Raw genomic sequence first — 23,380 nt, 5'->3', positions numbered from 1 at the left:
GGTCCAGGCAGGTGGGTCCTCTCCCAAGCATCCCCCCAGCTGCCTCCTCCATGCACCTTTGACTGTCCCAGCAGCACCCACGTGGGCCACCGCAAACTCAAGTTCACCAAATCACACGAACATAAGTGTCTGCTCAGGAAACACCTCGATTTTCAGGCTTACGTTTAACTCTAGACCCTCCAGGCTGGACATGGCCCTTCCTCAGCCTCTCCCCTGTTCCAGGCACCCCAAGCTGGTGCCACTGGGGGCCACTCCCCAGCAGGCCAGTCTCCTCACCACTCCCTCCCCACGCCCACTCACCTTTTGGACTCCACCCCGCTGGGCATGCTGGGCAGGGTGCCCTGCTGCTGGCTGGCAGTGCTGGGCAGTGCCTGGTGCAGCCGCATCATTTGCAGGAGCTTGGCAGGCCTCCTGGAGCTCTGCCCCTCTGGGGGAAGCAGAGGGGGCTGTCCACCTGCCCACCCCCCGCTCAGAGAGAGGCTCCTCCAGCTGGGGGCCGCCACATACCTCTGGAGCTCAGCTTGCCCTTGGTCTCTGGTCCTGTGGGAAGCCAGGAGAGGCTCAGGGTCCCAAGTACTTGCCCAGGGTCTCCCCAAGTGGCAGGACTGCTCAGAGAGCTGGCCAACCTCCCAGAGCCTGTGGGCTGAGCAGTGGGGGTTGGGGGGGCTCTGGGGGATGGAGAGGCCTGACCCAGGGGTGGGTGCTCTGGGGGATGGGGAGGCCTGGAGCGGGGGGCTCTGGGAATGGGGCCTGGGGGGGCTCTGAATGGGAGAGGCCTGGGGGGGGGGCTCTGGGAGATGGAGAGGCCTGGAGGGGGGGGGCTCTGGGAGATGGAGAGGCCTGGAGGGGGTGGGGGCTCTGGGGATGGGGAGGTCTGGGGGGGCCTGAGGGAATGGAGGCCTGGGGGCTCTGGGGATGGGGAGGTCTGGGGGGGCTCTGGGGATGGGGAGGCCTGGGGGGGTGGGGGGGGGATGGAGAGGCCTGGGGGTGGGGCTCTGGGGATGGAGAGGCATGGAGGGGTGGGGATCTGGGGATGGGGATGAAGAGGCCTGGAGGGGTGGGGGCTCTGGGGATGGAGAGGCATGGAGGGGCTCTGGGGATGGAGAGGCCTGGGGGGGTGGGGAGGCCCTGGAGGGGGGGGCTCTGGGGAATTGAGAGGCCTGGGTGGGGCTCTGGGGGATGGAGAGGCCTGGAGGGGGTGGGGCTCTGGGGATGGGGAGGCCTGGGGGGTGGGGCTCTGAAGGATGGAGAGGCCTGGGTAGGGGGGCTCTGGGAGATGAAGAGGCCTGGAGGGGGGTGGGGGCTCTGGGGATGGAGAGGTCTGGGGGCTCTGAGGGGTGGGGAGGCCTGGGGGCTGGAGGGCCTGGAGAGGGGGTGGGGCTCTGGGGATGGGGAGGCCTGGAGGGGTGGGGCTCTGGGGATGGAGAGGCCTGGAGGGGGGGGCTCTGGGGATGGGGAGGCCTGGAGGGGTGGGGCTCTGGGGATGGGGAGGCCTGGAGGGGTGGGGCTCTGGGGATGGGAGGCCTGGGGGGGGTGGGGCTCTGGGGATGGGGAGGCCTGGAGGGGTGGGGCTCTGGGGATGGAGAGGCCTGGAGGGTGGGCTCTGGGGATGGGGAGGCCTGGAGGGGTGGGGCTCTGGGGATGGGGAGGCCTGGGTGGGGCTCTGGGGGATGGAGAGGCCTGGAGGGGGTGGGGCTCTGGGGATGGGGAGGCCTGGAGGGGGTGGGGCTCTGGGGATGGAGAGGCCTGGAGGGGGTGGGGCTCTGGGGATGGAGAGGCCTGGAGGGGGTGGGGCTCTGGGGATGGGGAGGCCTGGAGGGGGTGGGGCTCTGGGGATGGAGAGGCCTGGAGGGGGTGGGGCTCTGGGGATGGAGAGGCCTGGGTGGGGCTCTGGGGGATGGGGAGGCCTGGAGGGGGGTGGGGCTCTGGGGATGGAGAGGCCTGGGTGGGGCTCTGGGGATGGGGAGGCCTGGAGGGGGTGGGGCTCTGGGGATGGGGAGGCCTGGCCAGAGGACACAGGTGCACCCGCCCCTCCTTGCTACCTTTGTCCCCCACCGAAGACAGCAGCAGGCTCTCCTTGAAGGCCTCCACCACCTCCTTGGCCTGTTTAAGAGCCACGTGCTTCTTCTCCTGCTCCTCCAGCCACTCCTTGGGTGACAGCTTGTACAGGAAGTCCTTGTAGACCTTGTACTGCTGCAGCATGTCCTCAGATTTGGAGATTTCGCTGCACCCAGGAGGGGACAGGCGAGGTCAGGCTCCATCCCTGGGCCCCTTGGAGGGGAGGCAGCCCGGACCCTGCATGTGGGCGAGAGGGCCGGCCTGCGGGGCAGCACAGCTCAGTCCCCAGGTCACCGCCACTCCCAGGGCAGAAGGGCCTTGGGGTGAGCCCTGCCCCACGTCTTGGCCTCGGCCACCCGCAAGGCTGGGGCTCCTGGACATGATTAGGGTGCAGAGCGGTGTGCCACACGGAGCTCCCTGGGCCCTGGGAGACACAGAGGGGCCAGTGCGCCCCCTGAACTCACCTCTTGATGTTCATGATCTGGGTGGTCAGCTCACGAATCTCCAGGATCTTCTCCATCTTGGCTTTGGACTCTTTGTCAGCCCTGGGGGAGGGGGGCGGAGGGGAAGGGGCTCAGGGGAGCATCCACGCTGCCTTCAGTCAGGGCTGCAGGCGGGGAAGCTGCCAAGCAGGGGCCTGAACTGAGGGCAGGGGTCTGTCCACGGCCACTGCAGGCGGGATGGGGGAGTGGTGGGCGTACAGGCCTGGGCCAGGCCCAGGCAGGGGCTCACATTCTCAGCGCCTGCACGGAGCTGCGGTCGTTCTCCCTGAGAAACTCATCGAACAGGGCTGCGTCCTTCTCCAGGAATTTCTCCGCCCGCTCCAGCTCGGCTTCCTCCTGGGCCGCCAGGCTCTCCAGCCGCTGGATCTCGCTCCGCTTCATGTCCAGGGCGTACTGAGGGCGAGAGTGGCATCATGCGGGCCCCACAGGGACAGGGCACGGGGCCCATGGGGCAGCCAGCCTACCTGGATGAGAAACATCTGCCGGTTCTGGTCCACGTAGCTGTTGATGTTGTTGGGCTCCAGCTTCTTTTCTGCAGTGAAAGGCACGAGGCATCTGGGGATGAGCAGGCAGTGGGAGCAGCACCCCCAGGCGGTGGCCAGGGACCTGTGAGCCAGGAGGTGCGCTACACCCGCCCTGAGGCCTGGGTCACAACAGGGACCACAACAGAGCGAGCTCTGCCCCCAGGCTGTGCAGATACAGAGCAGTCTGCATGGCTGGAGTCTGGCCAGGTGGGAAGTCCCTCCTCGGGTCTGACTGGAGTTGCTCTTGCTTGTAGCACCCTTCTCCCTAGAATGAGGCTCTGGACACCCCACCCTGGAAGTTTCACCTGGCTGGATGTCATGAGGAAAGGTCTATTGGCCAGGACAGTAACAGGATGGGGTGGTGAGAGAGAAAACAAGGCAGCAAGATCTCTAGTTGGGGCGCCCTACGCCTCCAGCAAGGCTTCCCAGGCGGCACTGGTGGTAAAGAATCCACCTGCCAAGGCAGGAGATGCAAGAGACACAGGTTTGATCCCTGGGTTGGGAAGATCCCCTGGAGAGGAAATGGCAACCCACTCCAGTGTTCTTGCTGGGAAATCCCATGGACAGAGGAGCCTGGGGGGCCACAGTCTACAGGGTCACAAAGAGTCGGACATGACTGAGCATCTGAGCACACGTACAAGCCCCCAGAGGCTAAGTCCACCCTGGCAGGGTTCAGCCGGGTGGGAGGAAGCTGGGATGGCCATCAGGGCCGCCTTCTGGAGCACAAGCAGCGAGGCATCGCAGTTGGGGCCAAGGCCCACGGGGCCTCTTTGCTGGCCTTTCCGAGAGCACGGGCTGGGGTGCCCCCGCTGTGGACGCAACGGTGGGCTCTCAGCCTTGTCCTCAAACCCGCTCCTTTCCAGAAGGACGTGCCGCATCCAGGAGGCCTGTTTTAAGTCGAGACGCCTGGCCTGGCCGTCCTGAACTCCTCGAGGAAGTCAGACCTGCTGGGTCCAGTCTTGCCCACTTGGATGCCCCCTGCTACTCCCGGGTTTTAGCAACAACAGGCGGTGGAGGCAGAGAGAAGACACAGGTAGAGTGTCACACTCGACACGTCAAAGACATTCAGGGCTCCCACCCACATACCAAGCCTCAGGGTCAGGGGCGGAGGCCGGGGTCTCTCCATGTTCACATTCAGGGCCCGTAGAGCCCAAGGGGTCCAGGACTCTGACCTCAACTGGTTCTTTCAAGCTTACTGGTTTATACTTCATCGGGAGAACACTGATGCATATGTTTAGTACTTCAGACTTCCTTGTTTTGTCCCTCAGTCGTGTCCGACTCTTTGTGACCCCATGGACTGTAGCCCACACACCAGGCTCTTCTGTCCATGGGATTCTCCAGGCAAGACTACTGGAGTGGGTTGCCATGCCTTCCTCCAGGGGATGTTTCCAACCCAGGAATCAAACCCGGGTGTCCTGTGTTGCAGGCAGATTCTTTACTATCTGAGCCACCAGGGAAGCCCTTCAGACTTCTTACCGGGTGATGAAAATAACAACAGCTCACACACAGCTGCCTCTCACTACATGCAGTGAGTGAAGACACTGAACCCCGGGACCCACGAGGCTAGTCAGCAGCAGAAGAGGCAGCAGCAGGACAAAGCTGACTTGCCCAGGACAGACAAGCCAGGTGAGATGCCTACATTCGACACACAGTGAAGCCTGCCCTCACGGCGCAGCTCAGCATTCCGACTGCACACACTGCCAGGGTTTAAAGGCTGCTAGGGTGGCAGTCCATCTGGAACTGATCCTTGCGGCCTGGGAGGCAGAGGTCAGGCATAAAGAAGGCCTGTTGCCCCCCCGACACACACACACCACAACCCCGGATGGCTCAAGCCCGCTAAAAGCACTGCTCTATAGGAAGGGCAAAGGCGGGCCTGGAGACCGGGGCTGGGGACCGCGGGGCACAGAGCGGGGGTGGGGTGCACCTCGGGTCATGGCGAGCTTCCAGGCCACCTGCTCGTGGAAGCTGCGCAGCTGCTCGGCCCACTCCTCCTGGTCCTCCGTCTCGTCCTCCAGCTGCAGCTCGCGGCGCAGGCTGGTGTGCTTGGCAGACACCTTGGACGAGTAGGTCATCTTCTCATGCACCCGCAGCTGCTTCTTCTGCTCGCGGTCCTGCGGGAGGCGGGCCGGAGGGCAGGGCTGGGTGGGGACGGACGGACCGGCCCCTCCCCGCCGCCTGTCCCGTCAGGACATGCACAGGCGGAGGTGCACACTTGGAGGGGTGTGGGGGCCCGCGCGCGTGTGCTCTGTGCAGGGGGGAAGAGCTCGGGTGGGGAGCATCTCTGTGCAGAGAACAGGGTGCAGGCAGGAAGGGCACCAGAGGAACTGGGGAACCCTGGTCAGATGTGATTCCAGTCCAGGGTTGCAGGGACACGCTCACTGCCTCATCCGTCTGAAGGTCATACTTAAACCGAGTGTCTTGGGCTGTGATTTCTAACTGACAAACCAAGTCTCAAAGAAGCTGGATCATCAGAGTTTCCAAGTTTGATAAGGAAGCTCGCTACTTACTGGGGGTGACCTGGGGCTGGGGGTCACTGGGGATCAGCAGCACCCCAGTCCTTCACTTGGGAGGGGTCTCAGGATGGGGGGTGCTTTCTTCCCGGTGACCTAGTGCCCACCCCTCCTGCCACCCAGGCCCTGAGGATGCTGCTGGCTTGAGCCTGCATGTGGCTTCCCCTGGTCAAATCCGACATCCCACTGGTCCTGCCAGTAACAACGCCCGTTCCCCTCTAATGCGCGGTGGGCCCTGACTTGTGTGTCCTGGTGCAACAAAACGGAAAGAGTCACCCGTGAGGATTCCAGTCGGAAAAGGCCTGCAGGTGGAAGGCACTGGGAGGCTCCTCAGAGTGAGGAGGCTGGGGCTGTGCTGGGGGGGTGGGGTGGGAAGGGCGGGCAGAGGGCCCTGAAGGAAGGCAGAGGGTCCCTGAGGCCGGTCCAGGCTGGCAGAAGGAAGTCCAGGCTGCGCTGCTGCTGGATGGAGGGGAAGTGTGTGTCGGCGTGTGTGTGTCTGTGCGTGAGTGTGCACTCGTGTGCGGGGGTGTGCACACGTGTCTGTGTGTTTAAGTGTGTGAGCATGACAGTGCATGTGTGCATGTGTGTGCACGTGTGTGCGGGTGCACGTCTCGAGCACCTCTCAGATTGGCTCAGGATCTGTCGCCCCTCCATCCAGGCGGGAGGTGGGAGCATGACTGGCACCCCGTGGAATCCTGATCAGGTCTGGGTTGGAGCCGGAGGCCTTACCCATCCCCAAGTGTCCCTGGTCCTGGTGAGGGTGGCAGAGGGAGCCGCTGCCTGAGGAATCTCAGAGGCTGAGCCCTGAGCTGGGGGCACACAGGCCACCCCTGAGGGAGCCCGGGACACTGGCCATGCCTGTGCCTCTGACCATGTGTCCCAGAAACATGGCCCACTGGGTGAGTCCCCTCAGCCTGGCGGGGTGAGGTCCGTCATGATGCAGGGCAGTGGAGGGGCAGACTAGCTGGGCGCATGGGGGTGCAAGAGACTCTGCCGGCGTGAAGACACAGCGTGCGCTGGGGACAGGGCTGACCCTGAGACCCCCACGCACGCAGAGACACAGCTGTGTGTGTGCATGTGTGTGTGCACGTGTCTGGCCACCAGGAAGTCCAGTGAGAGGGGACTTTGCAAGGCTAGAGCATGCGGGGGGTCTCCCAGGGCCTGGGGCCCAGAGAGGGTGTCAGGAGGGGATGGCGTCTACACCAGGTTCCACAGAAGATGAGGCACGCTGGCTAAGCCTCTGGGACAGACGCTCCCTGGGGGCCCCCTGAAGATAGCCCGGGAATGGCAGTTGTGATGCTGGTAAGAGGAGGAGGAGAGACCCGGGGCCAGGCGGAGTCGAGGTGCCTTCACAGGCAGCGTGAGCCATCAACTGTCCTAGAGCGAGTGTGCGGGGGACCAGTGCTCTGGCCGAGGCGGGCAGGCTCCCCCCAGATACTCACCAAGAGAGACTTGTTCCGCTCCTGTTCTCTGAGCAAGAAGAAGTCCACGTCCCCGGACATGTGGAAAGGATTCGCTGGCTGGTCAGGAACATTCTTGGACGCTGGGGAGGGAGAGGTCCCGTTAGAGAACTAGGGGCGATCTGTGCCTCCAGGGTCCTGGCGTCCCCGCCGCCCAGCGAGGAAGTGCCCACTAAAGCAGGCGCAAAAAGCAGACGCTGTCTCGGATCCAGCTGTGCCTGAAGTCCGTGCCTGGACTTCCCAGCTCTATAAACTTACCTGCTTGGTTTAGCCTGTTCAGCTTCCATCCCTGGCCTCTGAGAGACTGTGTAACACAGATATTGCTACATTCCTGGCCCTCTGTCCTCGCATTTAGTCTCAGGAACCCTGGGGCCATAAGGAAGAGAAGTTCCACCTGCCCTTTGTAAGTGATGCAACCGACTGACCCTGGAGTGTGCGCGGCCTGCCTGCAGGGGGCGGGGAGGCCAGCAAAGTGGCTCCGTCCCTGCAGGAGCCGCCAGGAGCAGCGAGGGCAGAGTGCTGGGCTGCTCGGGAGGTTGGGGCTGCCAAGGACCCCGTCCTGCTGCCCCCAACCCAGGCATGAGGGAGATGTTCCCCCAGCCCAGCTCACCAGGTGTCAGAGAGCATGGAACACAGAGGGCGCCAACCTGATGGCTCAACAATATGGTTGCTCTCCTGCTACCCTCGATTTAGAAGAAACAGGGTTCATCATTAAAAAAAAAAATCTTCAAATTAAAAGGAAATTTGTATGTGCTCAGTCATGTCTGACTCCTTGCGACCGCATGGACTCTGTCCATGGGATTTCCCAGGCAAGAATACGGGAATGGATTAACTGTTTCCTTCTTCAGGAGACCTTCCTAACCTAGGAATCGAATTCACGTCTCTTGCATTAGCAGGCAGATTCTTTACCATTGAGCAGCCAGGGAAGCCCAGCAATTATTAAAATAAGGAGACAGACAACCGAGTAGAAAAGTAGGCGGAAGGCTTGTGCCTCATAGCACAGAATCATCAATGCCCCGTAAACACAGCTCGTCCCCTCGCTGGTCACGGGGAACATGGGATGCTAACGCATGCCCAGCGGCCCAGGTAACCCAGAAAGGAAGGGCTGGTGCCCAGGGCTGGAGCGGCGTGAAGTGACCGGAGCCCTCACAACCTGGTGGTGGGCTGTGAGCTGGTACAGTCGCTCTGGTAGATGTTCGTGACAACTTCTGAAGTTTAACATCCCTGCAGCAGTTCCAGTCCTCCTGGTACGTGCAGGGGAAACAGCCTCAGAACAGCAGGTGGTGGACGAGGAGGGGGACATGGAGTCCATCTCTCCCCACAGACGCATCAGCGATGCATGTGCAAATGGAAGGGCTGTCACAGAGTCCCTGCTGAACCCGCCAGGACCTCAGACTCCTAACAGGACCCCACGTGACCAGGCAGGACAAGAGCAGGAAGGAAGAGGAGGGGCGCAGGACTCCTAACAGGACTCTAGGGGGTGCTGAAGGGCGGGGAGCTCCTGCCTCCAGCGAGGCCCCGTCACCGGTGGGGAGATGAACAAGGACAGAAGGGGAGCTTCAGGGGCTCCGAGGGTGCCCAGCAGCTGGCCAGTGGCAGGCAGGCCATGGTTTTTCCAGTAGTCACATATGGATATGAGAGTTGGACTATAAAGGAATCTGAGCATGGGAGAATGGATGCTTTTGAACTGTGGTGTTGGAGAAGACTCCTGAGAGTCCCTTGGACTTCAAGGAGATCCAACCAGTCCATCCTTAAGGAAATTACTCCTGAATATTTATTGGAAGGACTGATGCTGAAGCTGAAACTCCAATACTTTGGCCACCTGCTCCGAAGAACTGACTCATTTGAAAAGACCCTGATGCTGGGAAAGATTGAAGGTGGGAGGACAAGGGGTCGACAGAGGATGAGATGGTTGGATGGCATCATTGACTCGATGGACATGACTTTAAGTAAACTCCGGGAGTTGGTGATGGACAGGGAGGCCTGGTGCGCTGCAGTCCATGGGGTTGTGAAGAGTCGGACATGACGGAGCGACTGAACTGCACTGAACTGATGGGGACAGCAGACCATCAGCCATCCTCGGGAGAAAGGAGGGAAATGTTCTAGATGGCAAACGGGGTGGAGGCTGTACCCAGAGTTGTACACATTTATCAAAATGGATCAAACTGTAACCTGGAGGCTGTCACCGCACTGCATAGGAATGGTGCCTCAGTGAAGACAGACCGCAAGCCACAGTGCAGACCCCTGACCCTTAATGTCATGCTCAGCTCAATGCAAGCATCATGGGTGGAAGAGACTGTTGGGTGAACGGCTGGAATCAGCAATGCGGGATCAGGCTGAGCCCAGCGCTCACAGGTGGCTTCCAGGGAGGCAGGTGAGAGCACAGAGCCCACTGGGAAGGGGTCTGTGCACACACAGGCAGACACAGGTTCTCTCAGGAAGCCTGGTTAACGCTGAGCCAGAGGAAATGCAGGACCCACAGAAACAGCCTCAGTGACACCACCAGGAAGGGGGCAGACGTGCTCGCCACAGGGACAGGCTATCGGATGAGCACACCGTTTCTCCACCAGAAGCCCAGGGAGCGAAAGGACACGGAGGCTGCACTGCTCGGTTAGACAAGACTGAGGCGCTCAGATCTCAACTGACTGTGGATGAGAACAAATCTGTGGGAAGACGTTCCTGAGACAACTGGGTAAATCCGATGATGATCTGGTTCACTGCTTCTGGGCATGTGAGAAAGATCCTGATATTTGAAAAATGCACACTGCAGGAATGAAATGACGTCTGGAGTTTATCCTGGCAAAACCTGTAGCAATGTGGATGCAACCAGAGATTATCACACTAAGTGAAGTCAGAAAGAAAAAGACAAATACCTGATGATATCACACAGACGTGGCGTCTCACATAGGCCACAGGGACTTCCCTGGTGGTCCAGGGGCTAAGTGTCTGTGCTGCCAAAGGAGGGAGCCCGGGTTCGATCCCTAGTCAGGGAACCAGATCCCGCATGCCGCAACTACGGCTTCACATGCTGCCAACTAGAGACCCTGCGTGCCACCATGAAGACAAAGATCTCGTGTGCCCAGCTAAAATCCAGCGCACCCAAAAAGGGCTTCCCCGGTGGCACTGGTGGTAAAGAACCCGCCTTACAGCAGGAGATGGAAGAGACGCAGGCTCCATCCCTGGGTCGGGAAGATCCCCTGGAGGGGGAAATGGCAACCCACTCCAGTATTTTTGCCTGGAGAATCCCAGGGACAGAGGAGCCTGGCGGGCTACAGTCCACGGGGTCGCAAAGAGTCAGATGTGACTGAGGGAGTAACACTTTCACTGTACAGCACAGATAGTCAATATCCTGGGATAAACCATAATGGAAAAGAATATAAAAAAGAATGTATATATGTATATAGCTGAATCACTTTGCTATACAGCACAACAGTGTAACTCAACTACACTTCAAAAAAAAAAACAACAAATTTTGAAACAGTAAGATATTCTGGCAAAGACAAAAAAAGTAAAAAGAGGAGAAGAATAGGTGAAGCAAACGTGGCTAAATCTTATCTGCTTCCTATCTGGTGACGAGCACACGAGTTTACTGACCTTCAGTCTCTACTGGGCAGGTTTGGATTTTGATAACTAAAAGAAAGAGGGAGTGGGGGTGGGCAGGGTGGACAGGGCAGCCCAGCCCCAGGGTGGGAGCTTGGCCAGAGAAGGCAGGCTCAGGGAACATGCTCAGAGCTGCACACCTCTGCAGGAGCAGCAGACTGGCTTGTGGGGCCGGGTTGGGGGTGGGGACAGCCTAGGAACCAAGAGGGAGTCCAGGAAGCCAAGGCATGGAGGACACAGCAGGGCCCAGAGGACAAGGTGTGTGGCTGCCAGATGCATCCCTTTCTATCTCCTAACAGGTGGCAACCTTGCAACTCAGTGAAAAGCTACATTTCTCAGCCTCCCTTGCAGATACTGATGGCCCCATAACAAATGGAGTGTGGTAAGAAACTGTTGGGTGGGGCTTCTGAGGAAGATCTTTTCCCAAGGACGGCTGAGTTAGCCCTTCTGTTTCCTCCTTCTCCTTGTCTGGAAGCAGATGTGATGGCTGGAGCTACCGCAGCCATTTTATGACCAGGCAACAACCTTGTGGTTGAAAGACCTGAAAGTAAAGAAGGTCGAGCAAAAAGACTTAGAACCTGTTGCCTGGAAGATTTTGCAGGACTGCTTTTGGTAGAGCTCCACAGAGCCCTGGCCTGCCTCCACACTTCTCATTACCGGAGGAAAACTCAATCCTACTTCGTTGCTTAGTTCCTGTTACTTCAGGTCTCAGTAATCTAGTTTCTAATGAAAACAGAAGCTTTTCTCACTGTCCTTCCCACCAGAAGCTACGTCTGAGGCCATCTGGGGCCTGAGGGTGAGAGTTCGCCTCCCGCTGATGGGCGGGCACCCCCAAGTCCCTGAGGGTGAGAGTTCGCCCCCCGCGATGGGCGTGCACCCCCAGGTCCCTGAGGGTGAGAGTTCGCGCCCCCCCGCGATGGGCGGGCACCCCCAGGTCCCTGAGGGTGAGAGTTCGCCCCCCGCTGATGGGCGTGCACCCCCAGGTCCCTGAGGGTGAGAGTTCACCCCCCCCCGATGGGTGTGCACCCCCAGGCCCAGAATTACCTTTGCCGTTTTTCGCATGCTTCTTCTTTTCTTCGGAGCCTGAAGCACTATTGTCCGTGGGTTCTGGGCCATGCTCTGGGGAGACACACCGGTGACAGCCACAGCAAAAGAGGCAGCAGCGTGGGGCAGCTGTGCACGCGGCATGGCCCAGCCCTAGGGCCTCAGCTGCCAGGTGACCCTTAGCTCCCACACCTGAGATGATTACACTGACTTTGCCAGGAAGTTTTGAGGACTGAGCAAAAAAAGGGCCACAAAAGTTCCAGCACACGTGCCTGACCCATGACGGCATCTTGTGACTCCCGTTGGGCACCCCTCCCCTTTGCTCCTAAGGACAGAGCAGGACGGCTTTTCACAGAGGCCACAGGCTCTGCGCCTCTGACGCCCGCCCAGCCAACCCTTCTGCTAGGAGCCTCCTCAGGCCTCCGGGGGCTGCAGTGGAAGACGCGGAGACCCTGTCCCTGCCATTTCCCTGTCAGCTGACACCACGGCGCCTCCTGAGGCAGGCAGGCAACAAAGGGAGAGAGCAGGTGGGTGGCTGCCGTTACCCGCTGGTCACTTGGTCTGTGGAGATGACCCCACTCAGCACTGAATTCCCCCAACGCTCCACAACTCACCACACATCCCCCAGAGGCCCTACAGGAGCCTGGAGCTCAGCAAAATCCGTGCCTCAAGCATCCCCAGACCCACAGCCAGGCCCTCCTCCTCCGCTCAGCACCTGTCCTCACCAGCCCCCACGGCCCCCACGCCCTGACTCCTGAGGCCCAGCCCGCCGTGCAGGCTCTGTGTCCCTCTTCGAGGTGCCTTTCTCGCCACCATGGCGCTTGTCCACACGCCCTTCCTTCATCTGGGTTCTTCCCAGCATCTCCCCCGTGCCCGCCTGTCCAGGACAGCAGGAGCTCACCCCACCCAGGGCCTCCCTGGGTCAGCTCTGGAGCGGTCCCTTCAAGACTCAGGAGACACTGCTGCTTCTTGGTAACAGACGAAACCGAGACACGGGAGGTGGGCTCGGACAGCGCAGGCCCGACGCCCACCTGCCCCAAGCCTGGGCACTCCTGCCCTCCAGAAACCCCCATGGCCCAGGTGCCGCAAGCGAAAGGCGCGGGTCTGTGCTCCTTGATGGGGCTGCGACGGGGGTTGGGTTTCTCCAAAAATAAATCAATAAATAAAATGTGTAAAAATAATTTCCTTAAGACACTGGCTCCAAAGCAAGAGAAGGGGTCCCGTTTCTAAATTCCCACCAACAGACGTGGCAGGGAAGTGGCTCCAGCCCCTGTGTGGCCCTTCAGCAATCATTCAGCCCAACGTGGAGGACGATCCTTGCTGTCCACCCTGGTGTTTCCAAGTGCCACTAGCTCTGCTCGCCGCACGAGGGCCCAATGAAGCCGAGAGACGAGGGGCTGAGGCAAGAAAGAAACTTGAATCAGGAGCCAGCAGATCGAGAAGATGGTAGGCTGGCACCTCAGAATAACCATCTTGTGGGGTCTGGAAAAGACCCTGATGCTGGGAAGGCAGGAGGAGAAGGGAATGACAGAGGATGAGATGGTTGGATGGCATCACCGACTCGATGGACGTGAGTTTGAGTGAACTCTGGGAATTGGTGATGGACAGGGAGGCCTGGCGTGCTGCAGTCCATGGGGTTGCAGAGTCGGACACGATTGAGTGAATGAACCACACAATGGGGTCTGGATGCCAGGTTCTTTTATAGATCAGAGATGGCAGGAGATGAGGAAGCAACATGAAAAGGCCATTAATCTTGCAAACGTCTCCTAGAATGGCAAGTCTCGGGCCGGGGGATGTGTCAGTTTCTTCCTTGCCATCCACAGGTGCACAGAGTTCTGGACAAAGGCACTTGTTTAACAGCCAGGCAGGGGGCAGGATTCTCTGAGGCAGGCCATTCCGTATGATTATAGTAGCAAAAGTGACAGAAAGCAAGTCAAAGAAACAGTTCCAACGTGGAGTCAGAACTGACTTCTCCTTCCAACACTGGCACCAGCAAGCCACGCAACTCAGGCCGCCCTCCCCACCGCTGCTGGACTGGAGGCTGGAGGCTGGAGGCTGGAGCCACGCCACAAAATGCCAGAGTCCCCCGGAACCCCCCTGCCTCGGCATGAACTTCTCTCCTGGAAGCTGGAGAGTTCCTGAACTCAGGCCACCCTCCCCACCGCTGCTGGACTGGAGGCTGGAGGCTGGAGGCTGGAGCCACGCTATAAAATGCCAGAATCCCCCGAATCCCCCCACCTCGGCATTAACTTCTCTCCTGGAAGCCGGAGAGTTCCTGTCCGGGGTTCTGTCAGCGCCCACCTGCTGGAGAGTCATTTTGGTGGAGAGACTGACTCCCGGGTCTTCTTGCTTGGTCATCTCCCACGACATCACCCCTTTTCTGGATATCTATTCTATTCAATGCCATCATGAATGGAACTGCCCCTTAATGCCCAAGTTGGACTGTTCATGGCTGGAATATGGAAACGCAACTCATGTTTGTATGTTGATCTTGTATTCTCCTATGCTGCTACATTCATGTATGAGCACACAGCTTTCTCAGGGATTCTCCACATACAGGATCATGTCATCTGTGAGCAGAGTCTTGCTTCCGTCCCCATCTAAACGCTCTAGCTAAACTCAGCATGGCGTTGGAAAGCAGTGGCAGAAGGTCCTAACCCCTGGGGAAAGCTTGCAGCCTAACAGAATTTCATTGTGAGCTTCCTGTATACCGGGTTCTGGAAAAGACAGCAGCCTTAGAGGCATACAAAGAGCCCCCAGCCTTCAGGTAGATGACAGTCTACTGGCTGGGGGAGGGGGCCAGGGCTACTAGAAGATAAAGCTGGAGAAGGAGGAGGGTGGGGAAGGTGTGGGCGCCCCAGGAAAGCCCTGGATGGTGGGCTGGGGAGGTGGTTCACTGAGTAAGCTCGGGGGGGCGCCGAGTGGGGCACTCTGTGCAGGGACTGCCTGGTCTGTCCGAGGAGCAGAGAGGAGAATGGCAGGTCACTCTGCCCCAAGCCCTCTGAGAGTGGGCCTGCCTCTGTGCCCCTGACCTCTGTACTGCAGCACAGTGCCAGGCACAGAGCCGGCGCGCCCACACGCAGCCCAGCCCGGGGCTTCAGACAGCCCGATTCTGCAGCTCCCCAGACTAAGACTGGGGCACTTAAAACCACGTTCCCTAAATCACCAAATTAAAGGACTGCATCCAGCCCCACCCCCACAGTCAGCAGCGGACGGGGGAAGGGACGCCTATACGCGGGGAGGGGGCGTCCCCAGCTCGGGAGGTGCAGACATGGGGGAGCACGTCCCCCCCCACCAGCCTGCTCAGGTTAGACCCTAGCAGTGAGCTTCCTTCACCAGGAATGACCCCTTGCCCCGCTCAGTCTCACCTTCAGGAGATACCACCATCCACTCAGTGATCACTCCCCCCTAATCCACCCCTCGAACCAAGAGGCTCAGGCGGGTTCTGGCCTGCATGCCAGGAGCCCCCAGAGACAGGAGGACCAGCCACAGGCCGTGTCTCCCAGAAGCAGGGGTCCTGCAGCCCTGCCCCCACCAGCCCTGCCTGGGGAGCCTGGGTTCCATTCTGGTGTGGCCAGCCCCTCTTCCAGGCCAAGCTCCCCACCGAGGTCCTCTGCCCTCTACGCCAGGGCACAGACTAGCCATGTCTCGATGGAGCTGTGGCCATTTCCCCCACCCCCACCCCCGCTCAAGGTGAGAGGAGTGGTGCCCCAGTCACACGCTCGTATACCTGGGCTGTCTCCATCATCCCAGCACAGCCAAGCGGTCCTCCCCCTGCCCCCAGGGCCCTACACGCTGGTGCGCACTGGCCTCTGTCTCCTCCCCTAGCACCTCACCTCATCCCCAGCTCATGGCCGAGAGCACCCTCCCCTCTGAGAATGGAGTATTTTCCGCCACATCAATAAACAAGGAAGTCACAGTCTAAAGTGACTCCTGCCCTCCAGGGCACCCAGGAAGGAGAACAATACCTGCGATCCCAGGGTACCAGCGCCAAGGGTAAAGGAGGGACACGGGCCCCAGGGAGCTGACAGGCACAGGAAAGGAACGATTTCAGAGAGCCCAGACTCTCGCGTCTCCCCACACTTGGAAAAGCGCTAACTTCCTTAACCCAGGCTATCTGGTTTTCTTTCATTAACAATAATCTTTGATGTTCAGACTACCTGCTCTTGGTTGCAAAACTTCCATATAACCCGCCTCCTCCCCTCCCCTCCTCGTAGCAGTTCTCTCAGTGTTTCTCCAGGCTTGAAGTCCTACAGGTTCTCACTGAATAAAACATAACTCAACCTTTGTGTGTGCTCAGTCATGTCTGACTCTTTGCATCCTCATGGATTGTAGCCTGCCAGGCTCCTCTGTCCACGAAACTCCCCAGGCAAGAATACTGGAGTGAGCTGCCATTTCCTACTCCAGGGGATCTTCCGAACTCAGGGATTGAACCTGCGTCTCTTGAGTCTCCTGCATCAGCAGGCGGTTCTTTACCACTAGCACCACCCAGGAAGCCCAAATATCCCCAGGGACTGAAACCTAATTCTGAACTTGTAGGTTGCGAATATTTTTTCAGTCAACAGCACCCTTATGTTGCATTGTTTTGTGTGAGCGCATTTAGAGTTATTTTGTTATCTGTAAACATTTCAAAGCTATCTTTTTTCTGGTAACCCCAGTTCAACCTTTCTTCATTTCTCAGTTTACTCCGGAGCAGAGCGGATGAGAAAAAGGGAGGGGGTAAAGCACACAGTGTAACAGGGGCAGCCATGGACCGCAGCCACCAGCAGAGACTGGTACCCGCACACGGGGAAGCGCCTTTGCTGGAAGCACTAAAGGTTTACAGGAGCTCGAGGTTTGATAAGGAGCAGTCTGCACAGCATCTGGGTTAACGGGGAAGAAGGCACAGGGAGCGTTTCTGTTGTGTGGCCATTGGTATGAGAAAAGGACAGGCCGTGCGTGCATTTGTGTGGACGTGTGCAGGGTGTGAGCACAGCAGGCGTCAGGCTTGGAGGGAGAGAGAACACAGCGGAGCCTCCAAGCAGGTGGAGTTTCACACGGGGGCTCTCAACACCCTTTGGAATCGGAAGCTCAGGAGCAGTAAACAGAAGCAGAGGGTGTGTGGCCAGTTCTGCCCCTCAGCCCCGCGGCCATGCCCGGGGCCACTCAGCGGGAGCCCCAGGGAGGAGGTGCGGGCCTCCAGTGCGAGGGGCTGGCCAGCAGCTGAGGCTGCAGGAAGGCTGAGCGAGCCCCACCTCCACTGCGGCACCCTCCTCGAGGCCTGTCTTGGGGTGAACTGTGTTCCCCCCTCAAATGAATGCTTTTGAAGATCTTAAGTCCCAACGCCCAGCACCATAGCATGCGACCCTGTTTGAAAAGAGTAGCTGCAGATGTACCTCCGGTGAGGTCACGCTGGGCGTGAGCACAGCCTTAATAAGAAGGGGAATAAAGGAACACAGACGCAGAACGTGAGGATGGAGTGAAGATGAGGCCAGATACCAAGGTGATGCTCCTACCAGCCAAACACCACCAGAGGGCGCAAGCAAACCACCAGAAGCTGGGAGGGCACAGGGCACAGGGTCCCCTCCTGCCTCAGAATGGAAGCATCCCTGCCCGGGACTCCTGGTCTGGGCAGCTGTAAAACAATAAACTCTGAGGGTTAAGCCCCAGGCTGGGGTGGGGCTTGGCTACAGCAGCCCTAGGGATTACAGCATGGAGTTTCTAGGGAACTCGGCAAAGCCTGTGATTTCTGGTCCGTGGCCTGGCTTAGAATCTCTGTCGCCTTGATTCCACCTTGAACCCACCGTCCCAGGCCCCCCAAGGCTGCCTCTGACGCTGCGCAAGCCCTCCCCAGCCCAGCACTTACTGTTGAAAGTTACGCTCTTGGAGACCATAGGAGGCAGGTTCTCGGACATCGGCGCCGAGGAGGAAGCGTGCACCGAGAAACCTGACATCGGCTAGAGGAGACTCCCAACCTGGGGAGAGACAGCGTTTGAGCCGGTGGGTCCAGCCCGCAGCCCGCCCTCCGCCGACGGCTGCTGAGAACAGCGGGCGCCTGCCCAAGGCTCACCACGAGGACGACACTTGCAGCTCCGACCCGCCGCGCCTCCCTCCTCTCCCCCGCGTGGTTCCAGCTGCCCAGGGCTAGTCCTGCTCGCAGAGCCGCCCACCCACGGTCAGCCCGAGCCTTGGCCCCTCCCACCCTCGACCAGCACTCAGGCCCGCCCCTCCCCAGAAGCATCTTCCCACCACCCCATCCTCTTCCCTTTGACCAGTTGCCAATAGCTGGTGTATCCCTCTAACAACGGTCGATTACCTAGTTCCCCTAGAAGGTAAGCTCCCTGAGGACCAGAGAAGGCGCTGACTGGTGGCTCATCAAGCGTTCGGCCCCACCGCGGCGCTTTTTCTCACTATTTGCGGAGCTAGTCTGCATTTTGCAGAGGAGGAAACAGAGTAGCAAACGGTCCAAAGTCACAGCCAGGAAAGGCCGAGGCTGGGATCCCGCCCAGGATTCCTTGCCTCCAAAGCTTGTACCCTTCCAGCCGCATGCCTGCTGCAGCCTCACGAAAGGAATCGGGGGGTACTCGGCTTGTAGTAGGGCCGGGCCTCCCCACACCCACGTCTGGCCCGTCTGGGCGTGTGGAGAGGGTGCATGGGCCTGAAGGGAAGAGGGGTTGCTAGACGGCTGGCTATGCGATGAGTAAGGAACAGGGAGCCTTGCGACAGGGGCTTGGAGGGGCGCGCGAGGTGTCCGCCCCGACCCCGCCCGTGGCTCCCGCTCAGGTCCCTAGCGCACCCACCCGCTCCGCTCGCCGGCGCTCGCTCCGAAGCCTCTGAGCTGCTGCCCCGGGGCTTCGCGAGCCCAGGCCTCCGGTTTACGTCGCCATGGCAACCATTCTCCAGGAGCGCGGGGCTGTGACGTCACAAAAGCTCCGGCCTCCCCGCTGCGCCGGCGCTGCAGAGGGGCTGCGCTGTAAGAGGACTCGCCCCGCCCAGCATGCGCGGGCTTCCTTCCCAGTCTGCGCCCATCTTGCTGTTTCCGTCATTCTCCTGACTGATTTTTTTCACCTGCACCACCTACCTGCCTCTTCCTGCCGAGTGAACCTTACAGTCAGGAGGGGCGGCTCTGACAACTGTGGTCCCGGGCCGCAGCATCCCACGTGCTGGGAACTAGTTACAGAAGCCAACATTCTGCAGGACCCGGGCTGCGGCCCCGGCGATCTGGGCGCCGACAAGCCCGCCTGGCGAAGGTGACTTCAGTGCTGACTCGAGTGGAGATCCGCCGCTCCACAGGCTGCATGTGACGCATGATGAAGGCAGGGTGGCACACCTGTCAGTAACAGGGAGGGGTCCGCGCTAGATCGCCGAGACTCACCCCCCACCCCCATCCCCACCCCGCGAGGTCCCCTATCCCCCAAACAGCAGGAGGCCCCTCCGTGAGATTTGACCATGGCCATCAGTTCTGCCCACACATCTCATCTCAGGGATTTATAGATTGACAAGGGTAGCTCAGACAGAATCCACCTGCAATGCAGGTAGACCTGGGTTCTATCCCTGCGTTGGGGAGATCTGCTGGAGAAGGGAGTGGCTACCCACTCCATTATTCTTGCCTAGAGAATCCCATAGACAGGGATGTGTGGCAAGCTACAGTCCATGGGGCCGCAAAGAATCGGACTCGACTGAGTGACTAACACATATAAGGCATCTAGGGGCCACTGGGGACCTCTGGACAATCCGCAGGCCAGTACTTCGGAGCCATTGAGTCCCAGCAACTCCCGGCTCTGCCTGAGGTGGGAGCAGTTCTTTGGTCTGTTCTGGGTCTGCCCAAAGTCGGGGGAGACTTACAGTCCCAATGATCCAGCTGCCGGCCTGAGTCTGTAGCCCTGCCTCCCTGGGGTCCACACTACAGTTTGAACTGTGTGAACCAGTGACTGAGTAGGGAAGCACACTGTTCTGAGAGGGCTCATCTCAAGCACCATGAGTTCTAACTAGACTTTAGGAGTCTGGAAAATATCCATCTCAAAAGGAGAAAAGCCAACCCCTTGTTAACAACATGTGAGCTGAGTTCCCCCTGAAAGAAGGTGTGACAGTCAGAGTTCTTGAGAATAGATACAGAAATCAACTGTAGCCAATTAAAAACAAAAAGAGCAGGGGGGCTCCCTGAGTCTGCAGGGGGTGGGAGCCAGCCACCCCCAGATGGTAGTGTCAGGAGTGAGCCCAAAGCGGGCAGCAGGTGTGACCCTGGCCATGAGGGTCCTGATGTGTGTTTCTGACCTGCAGAACCTGGATCGCCTGCCTGCCTTTATGTCTGATAGGCAGGCCCCTGAGGGTCCCGCCTCCACCCTGACTGCGAGAGAGGCAGGAAGGAAGTGGGGGCTCCTAAGAAGGGGTCCCCAGCTTGGCGTGGGGGGTGGTTGTCAGAGGCACAGGTGGTGCAGCAGGAGGACAGGAGCTGGTATGTTTCCATGGCAGCAGGTCTAAGGTCACTCCTACAAAACCGACTCTGTGCCTGGGCTTCTATTCACCCCTTTTTTGGAATGACCTTTATTCTGATGTCAAACTCCTACTGTTAGCAAACTCAGGTTCAGCTGCAGGTCGATCAAGAAATCAATACTGAGAGACAAGTGTTAGGTAACAGGAAAGATGGTTTTATTGGGGAAACTGGCAGTCTTGGGGAGAAGGTGGACTTATGTCCAAAAGACTCAACTCACTCCCTGGGTTTTGCTTGGAGATCACGTAGGAGGGGGCTATGCCAAGGCAGAGGGTTGTGGGGGCCATGATCAGCGCATGGACATTCTTCCAATTGTGAGGTAACCAGGGTCAGCATCACCAACCTTCTGGTTCCATCCGGTCTGGGGTCCACATCTTGTGGGCAGCACACAGTTAAGTTCTCCCATCGGGCAGGGGTTTCGGTGTCTGCAAAACAGCTCAAAGGGTGGGGCTCAAAATATTATCTACAGTTCTTGAGGGAGATCTAAAGGTCCCTGACTTTGTGCTGTGCTTAGTTTAATGACTAATCTCTTATTATTTTGTCTTACTTGACTGTTTTCCTTTCTGTGTTTTCTCATTTCTCTGATCACATTTATTCTTTGGCTAATGTTTTTCTACAAACAAGAGGCAGGTGGATGACATGAGTGGGTAGGTCTGTCCCAGGAAGGCCCCAGAGGGTCCTGCTTGGTTCCACTACATTTCTCAAGACTCAGTTCAGGGCTGACCCTTGGGAGATGTCCTTGGAACAGGGTATCCTGCTGCTCTGTCCCGTCACGGCCCACATCCTCCAGGTCCTTCCGCCAACACTGCCTAGCCCTGGCTCCTCTGGACACCCGAGGGGTCTGGCGGGGGAGAGGCTGGAGGGCGGGGACATGCTGGAGCCAGAGCATCTGTCCCCTCCCTCTGCCTTCAAGGGCTCCTTGGCTGTGGCCTCCTGGGCAGGCCTGCATGGTTCCAGCCTGGCCAGGAGCCCTGGCTAATTTCCCATGGCCCCACCATTCATCCCCATTTCGACATCTAGTTACTTCCGTCACATGTGTAACAAATTTCCTATATTCAGCTTCCTCTCCTGGAAACTCCCGGGGCTTCTGTTTTGCAGATGAGAGCCTGACCCCCACCCACTGCTCAGAGACAGGAGACCTTGGTGACCAAGGGGACAGGCTGTGGCATCAGGCAGGGCTGGATCCATGCTGACCCTCTCTGGCTGTGCGACGTCGGACAATTTACTTTAGTGCTCTGGGTCTCAGTTTCTCCACCTAAAAAGTGGGACATAACACCTGGGGGAGATGCTGTGTGAGAGCACAGAACCCAGTACCTAGCTCAGGATGCCAGTCTGCCTCTGTCATAGCGTGGCCAGGGAGCTGTCCTGGGTCACAGTGTGGCCGGGGGGGCGTCCTCTGTCATAGTGTGGCTGGAGGGGTGTCCTGTGTCATAGCGTGGCAGGAGGGGTGTCCTGGGTCACAGTGTGGGGGTGGCCTGTGTCATAGGGTGGTCGGAGGGGTGACCTGCATCATAGGGTGGTCAGAGGGGTGTCCTGACTGGAGGTCTGTAGGACACCCCAGCAGGGTGGTGGTGATCTCCACAAGGAAGCTGACAGTCAGACTAGAAAGTGTTTGCCCGCGACCACAGCCCATAAGAGGCAAAACTGGGACTCAAACCCGGGCAGTCTGACTGCACAGCCCAGAGCATGATCACCCCGTGCCTCCTTCACCCCACCCCACCCCACCCCACCCCAGCCCCTGCCTGGGGAAACAGGGTTCCCAGGCGTCTGGGGAGGGCCAGGTTAGGGGGTCCACAGCTGGGGGTGGACCCTGTGGGTTCTCAGCCAGGCAGGGTCCCTCCCTGTGCTTCTTGGCCTCAGGGGGCCTGACGTCTGGGCCCGTGTAAGTTTAGAACCCCTCCCCCGGGTGCCAATCGTCTCCTGCAGAATGGACATGGACCACGCGGGACGCCTCCGTGGCTGCCCCGGGAGGCTGGAGGCTGACAGTGGCAGTGGGAAGGAGCAGCCGTGCTGCCGACAGAAGCCCAGGGTGCTCTCGGTAACTCCCACTGGGGCTGGACGGGTGCCTTCCCCGGCCACTTGCATCTGGATTTCCCTTTCTCCTTCCCTCAGGTTCAGAGGTTGCAGGACATGGAGAAAGTCTGCCTCGCGGTGAGCCAGAGCTCTCGTGGGCCATTCGGACCCTGTGCACGGCTTCCACCTCACTGGCCTGCCACACGGGGCCACCTGGCTGCAGTCCTGCTGTGGTCCACACTGCTCTTGCGGGCCCAGCCAGGGAGGCCACCAGGCCCTGGAAGGGAGTATGAAGCATTCCACTTGCCCTGCAGGCTCCTCCCACCCCAGGGCCTTCACCTGCCCTGGCAGTGTTTGGTACTAGCCTGCTCTTTCCCTCACTGTCATCGGATTGCTTGCCTGACAGCGCAGATGGGCAGGTAATTTGATTGGCACCTGGGGAGAAAACAGGGCGGCTTTTGGTATCCACATTTGGCTGCAGGAGAATGTGTTCAGAGAGTTACAGGCAAGGTGTTGGAGCCCAAAGTGGGAGTCTGGGCCGGGGTCGAGGATGCCTAGGGTCTAAACAGGGTCCTGGGAGGGCCCTGGGGGGTGGGGGGTGGGGGTTAAGGACGCTGCAGAGCATAGGGAAAGGGACTGACCCTGCGAGGGTTGGCATGTTGTTCCCGCCGTGAAAGGGGGTCTGTCATCGCTCCCGGGATCAGATTTGCTCCCGGGATCAGAGGACGCTGGGGCAGGCGGGCAGAGCGGCGGCTGCGCGCGGTCCGACCGGCCACCTGGCGGCGCCCGAAGGCGGTGTGCGCGCCGCCCCCGAACGCCCTCTGTCCGGCGAGACTCACCAGGGAAGAACCTTTTGTCCCCGGCCGCGGCGGACGTTTCCCGGTGACGCAGGACGGTAAACAAGCTGAGCGGAGGGCCCACGTCAGGCGCAAACGGCGACCCTGTGGCCGGGCGAGCCCGCGGCCGAGTCCGGATCGCTGTTCTGCGCGCCCGCGGACGAGGCCGCGGCCACCTCTGGGCACTGAGTCCTGCTGGGGACCCCAGGGCCCCTTCCTGGACTGCTGCAGACCGCCGCGGGGCGGGGTGGGGGGGGCGGTAGAGGGATGGGGGGTGTGGACATCAAAGTCTATGCGGCCCCTGTGCCCACAGGCAAACACCCTCCCCCTCCAACCTGCCCGATTTAAACCTGGTCGGGAAA

At 59.5% G+C, this 23,380-nt stretch overlaps 1 protein-coding gene across 4 annotated transcripts in view; it reads right to left on the bottom strand.

Moving 5' to 3' along the window:
• CFAP100 (cilia and flagella associated protein 100) overlaps positions 1–18,581 on the bottom strand; it is a 30,990-nt gene extending 12,409 nt beyond the window's left edge. For 3 of the 4 annotated variants that reach the window (XM_070359528.1, XM_070359527.1, XM_070359529.1), the window contains exons 1-12: positions 18,479–18,581; positions 17,995–18,105; positions 17,545–17,653; positions 11,700–11,774; positions 7,038–7,138; positions 5,010–5,196; positions 3,026–3,093; positions 2,791–2,954; positions 2,523–2,603; positions 2,043–2,224; positions 508–540; positions 301–427 (exon numbers count right to left, since the gene is read on the bottom strand). In XM_070359528.1, coding sequence (XP_070215629.1) covers positions 301–427; positions 508–540; positions 2,043–2,224; positions 2,523–2,603; positions 2,791–2,954; positions 3,026–3,093; positions 5,010–5,196; positions 7,038–7,138; positions 11,700–11,774; positions 17,545–17,632 — 1,106 coding nt within the window. In that variant the 5' untranslated portion in view covers positions 17,633–17,653; positions 17,995–18,105; positions 18,479–18,581. Of the gene's footprint in view, positions 1–300; positions 428–507; positions 644–2,042; positions 2,225–2,522; positions 2,604–2,790; positions 2,955–3,025; positions 3,094–5,009; positions 5,197–7,037; positions 7,139–11,699; positions 11,775–17,544; positions 17,654–17,994; positions 18,106–18,478 lie in introns of all 4 variants that reach the window. The other variant, XM_014480180.2, reaches the window with a different exon arrangement.
• Between the last annotated feature and the right edge of the window lie 4,799 nt (positions 18,582–23,380).

Source organism: Bos mutus, chromosome 22 (genome assembly GCF_027580195.1).
Source record: "Bos mutus isolate GX-2022 chromosome 22, NWIPB_WYAK_1.1, whole genome shotgun sequence".
Taxonomy (NCBI): Eukaryota; Metazoa; Chordata; class Mammalia; order Artiodactyla; family Bovidae; genus Bos; species Bos mutus.
This window is presented reverse-complemented; position numbering and strand designations above follow the sequence as displayed.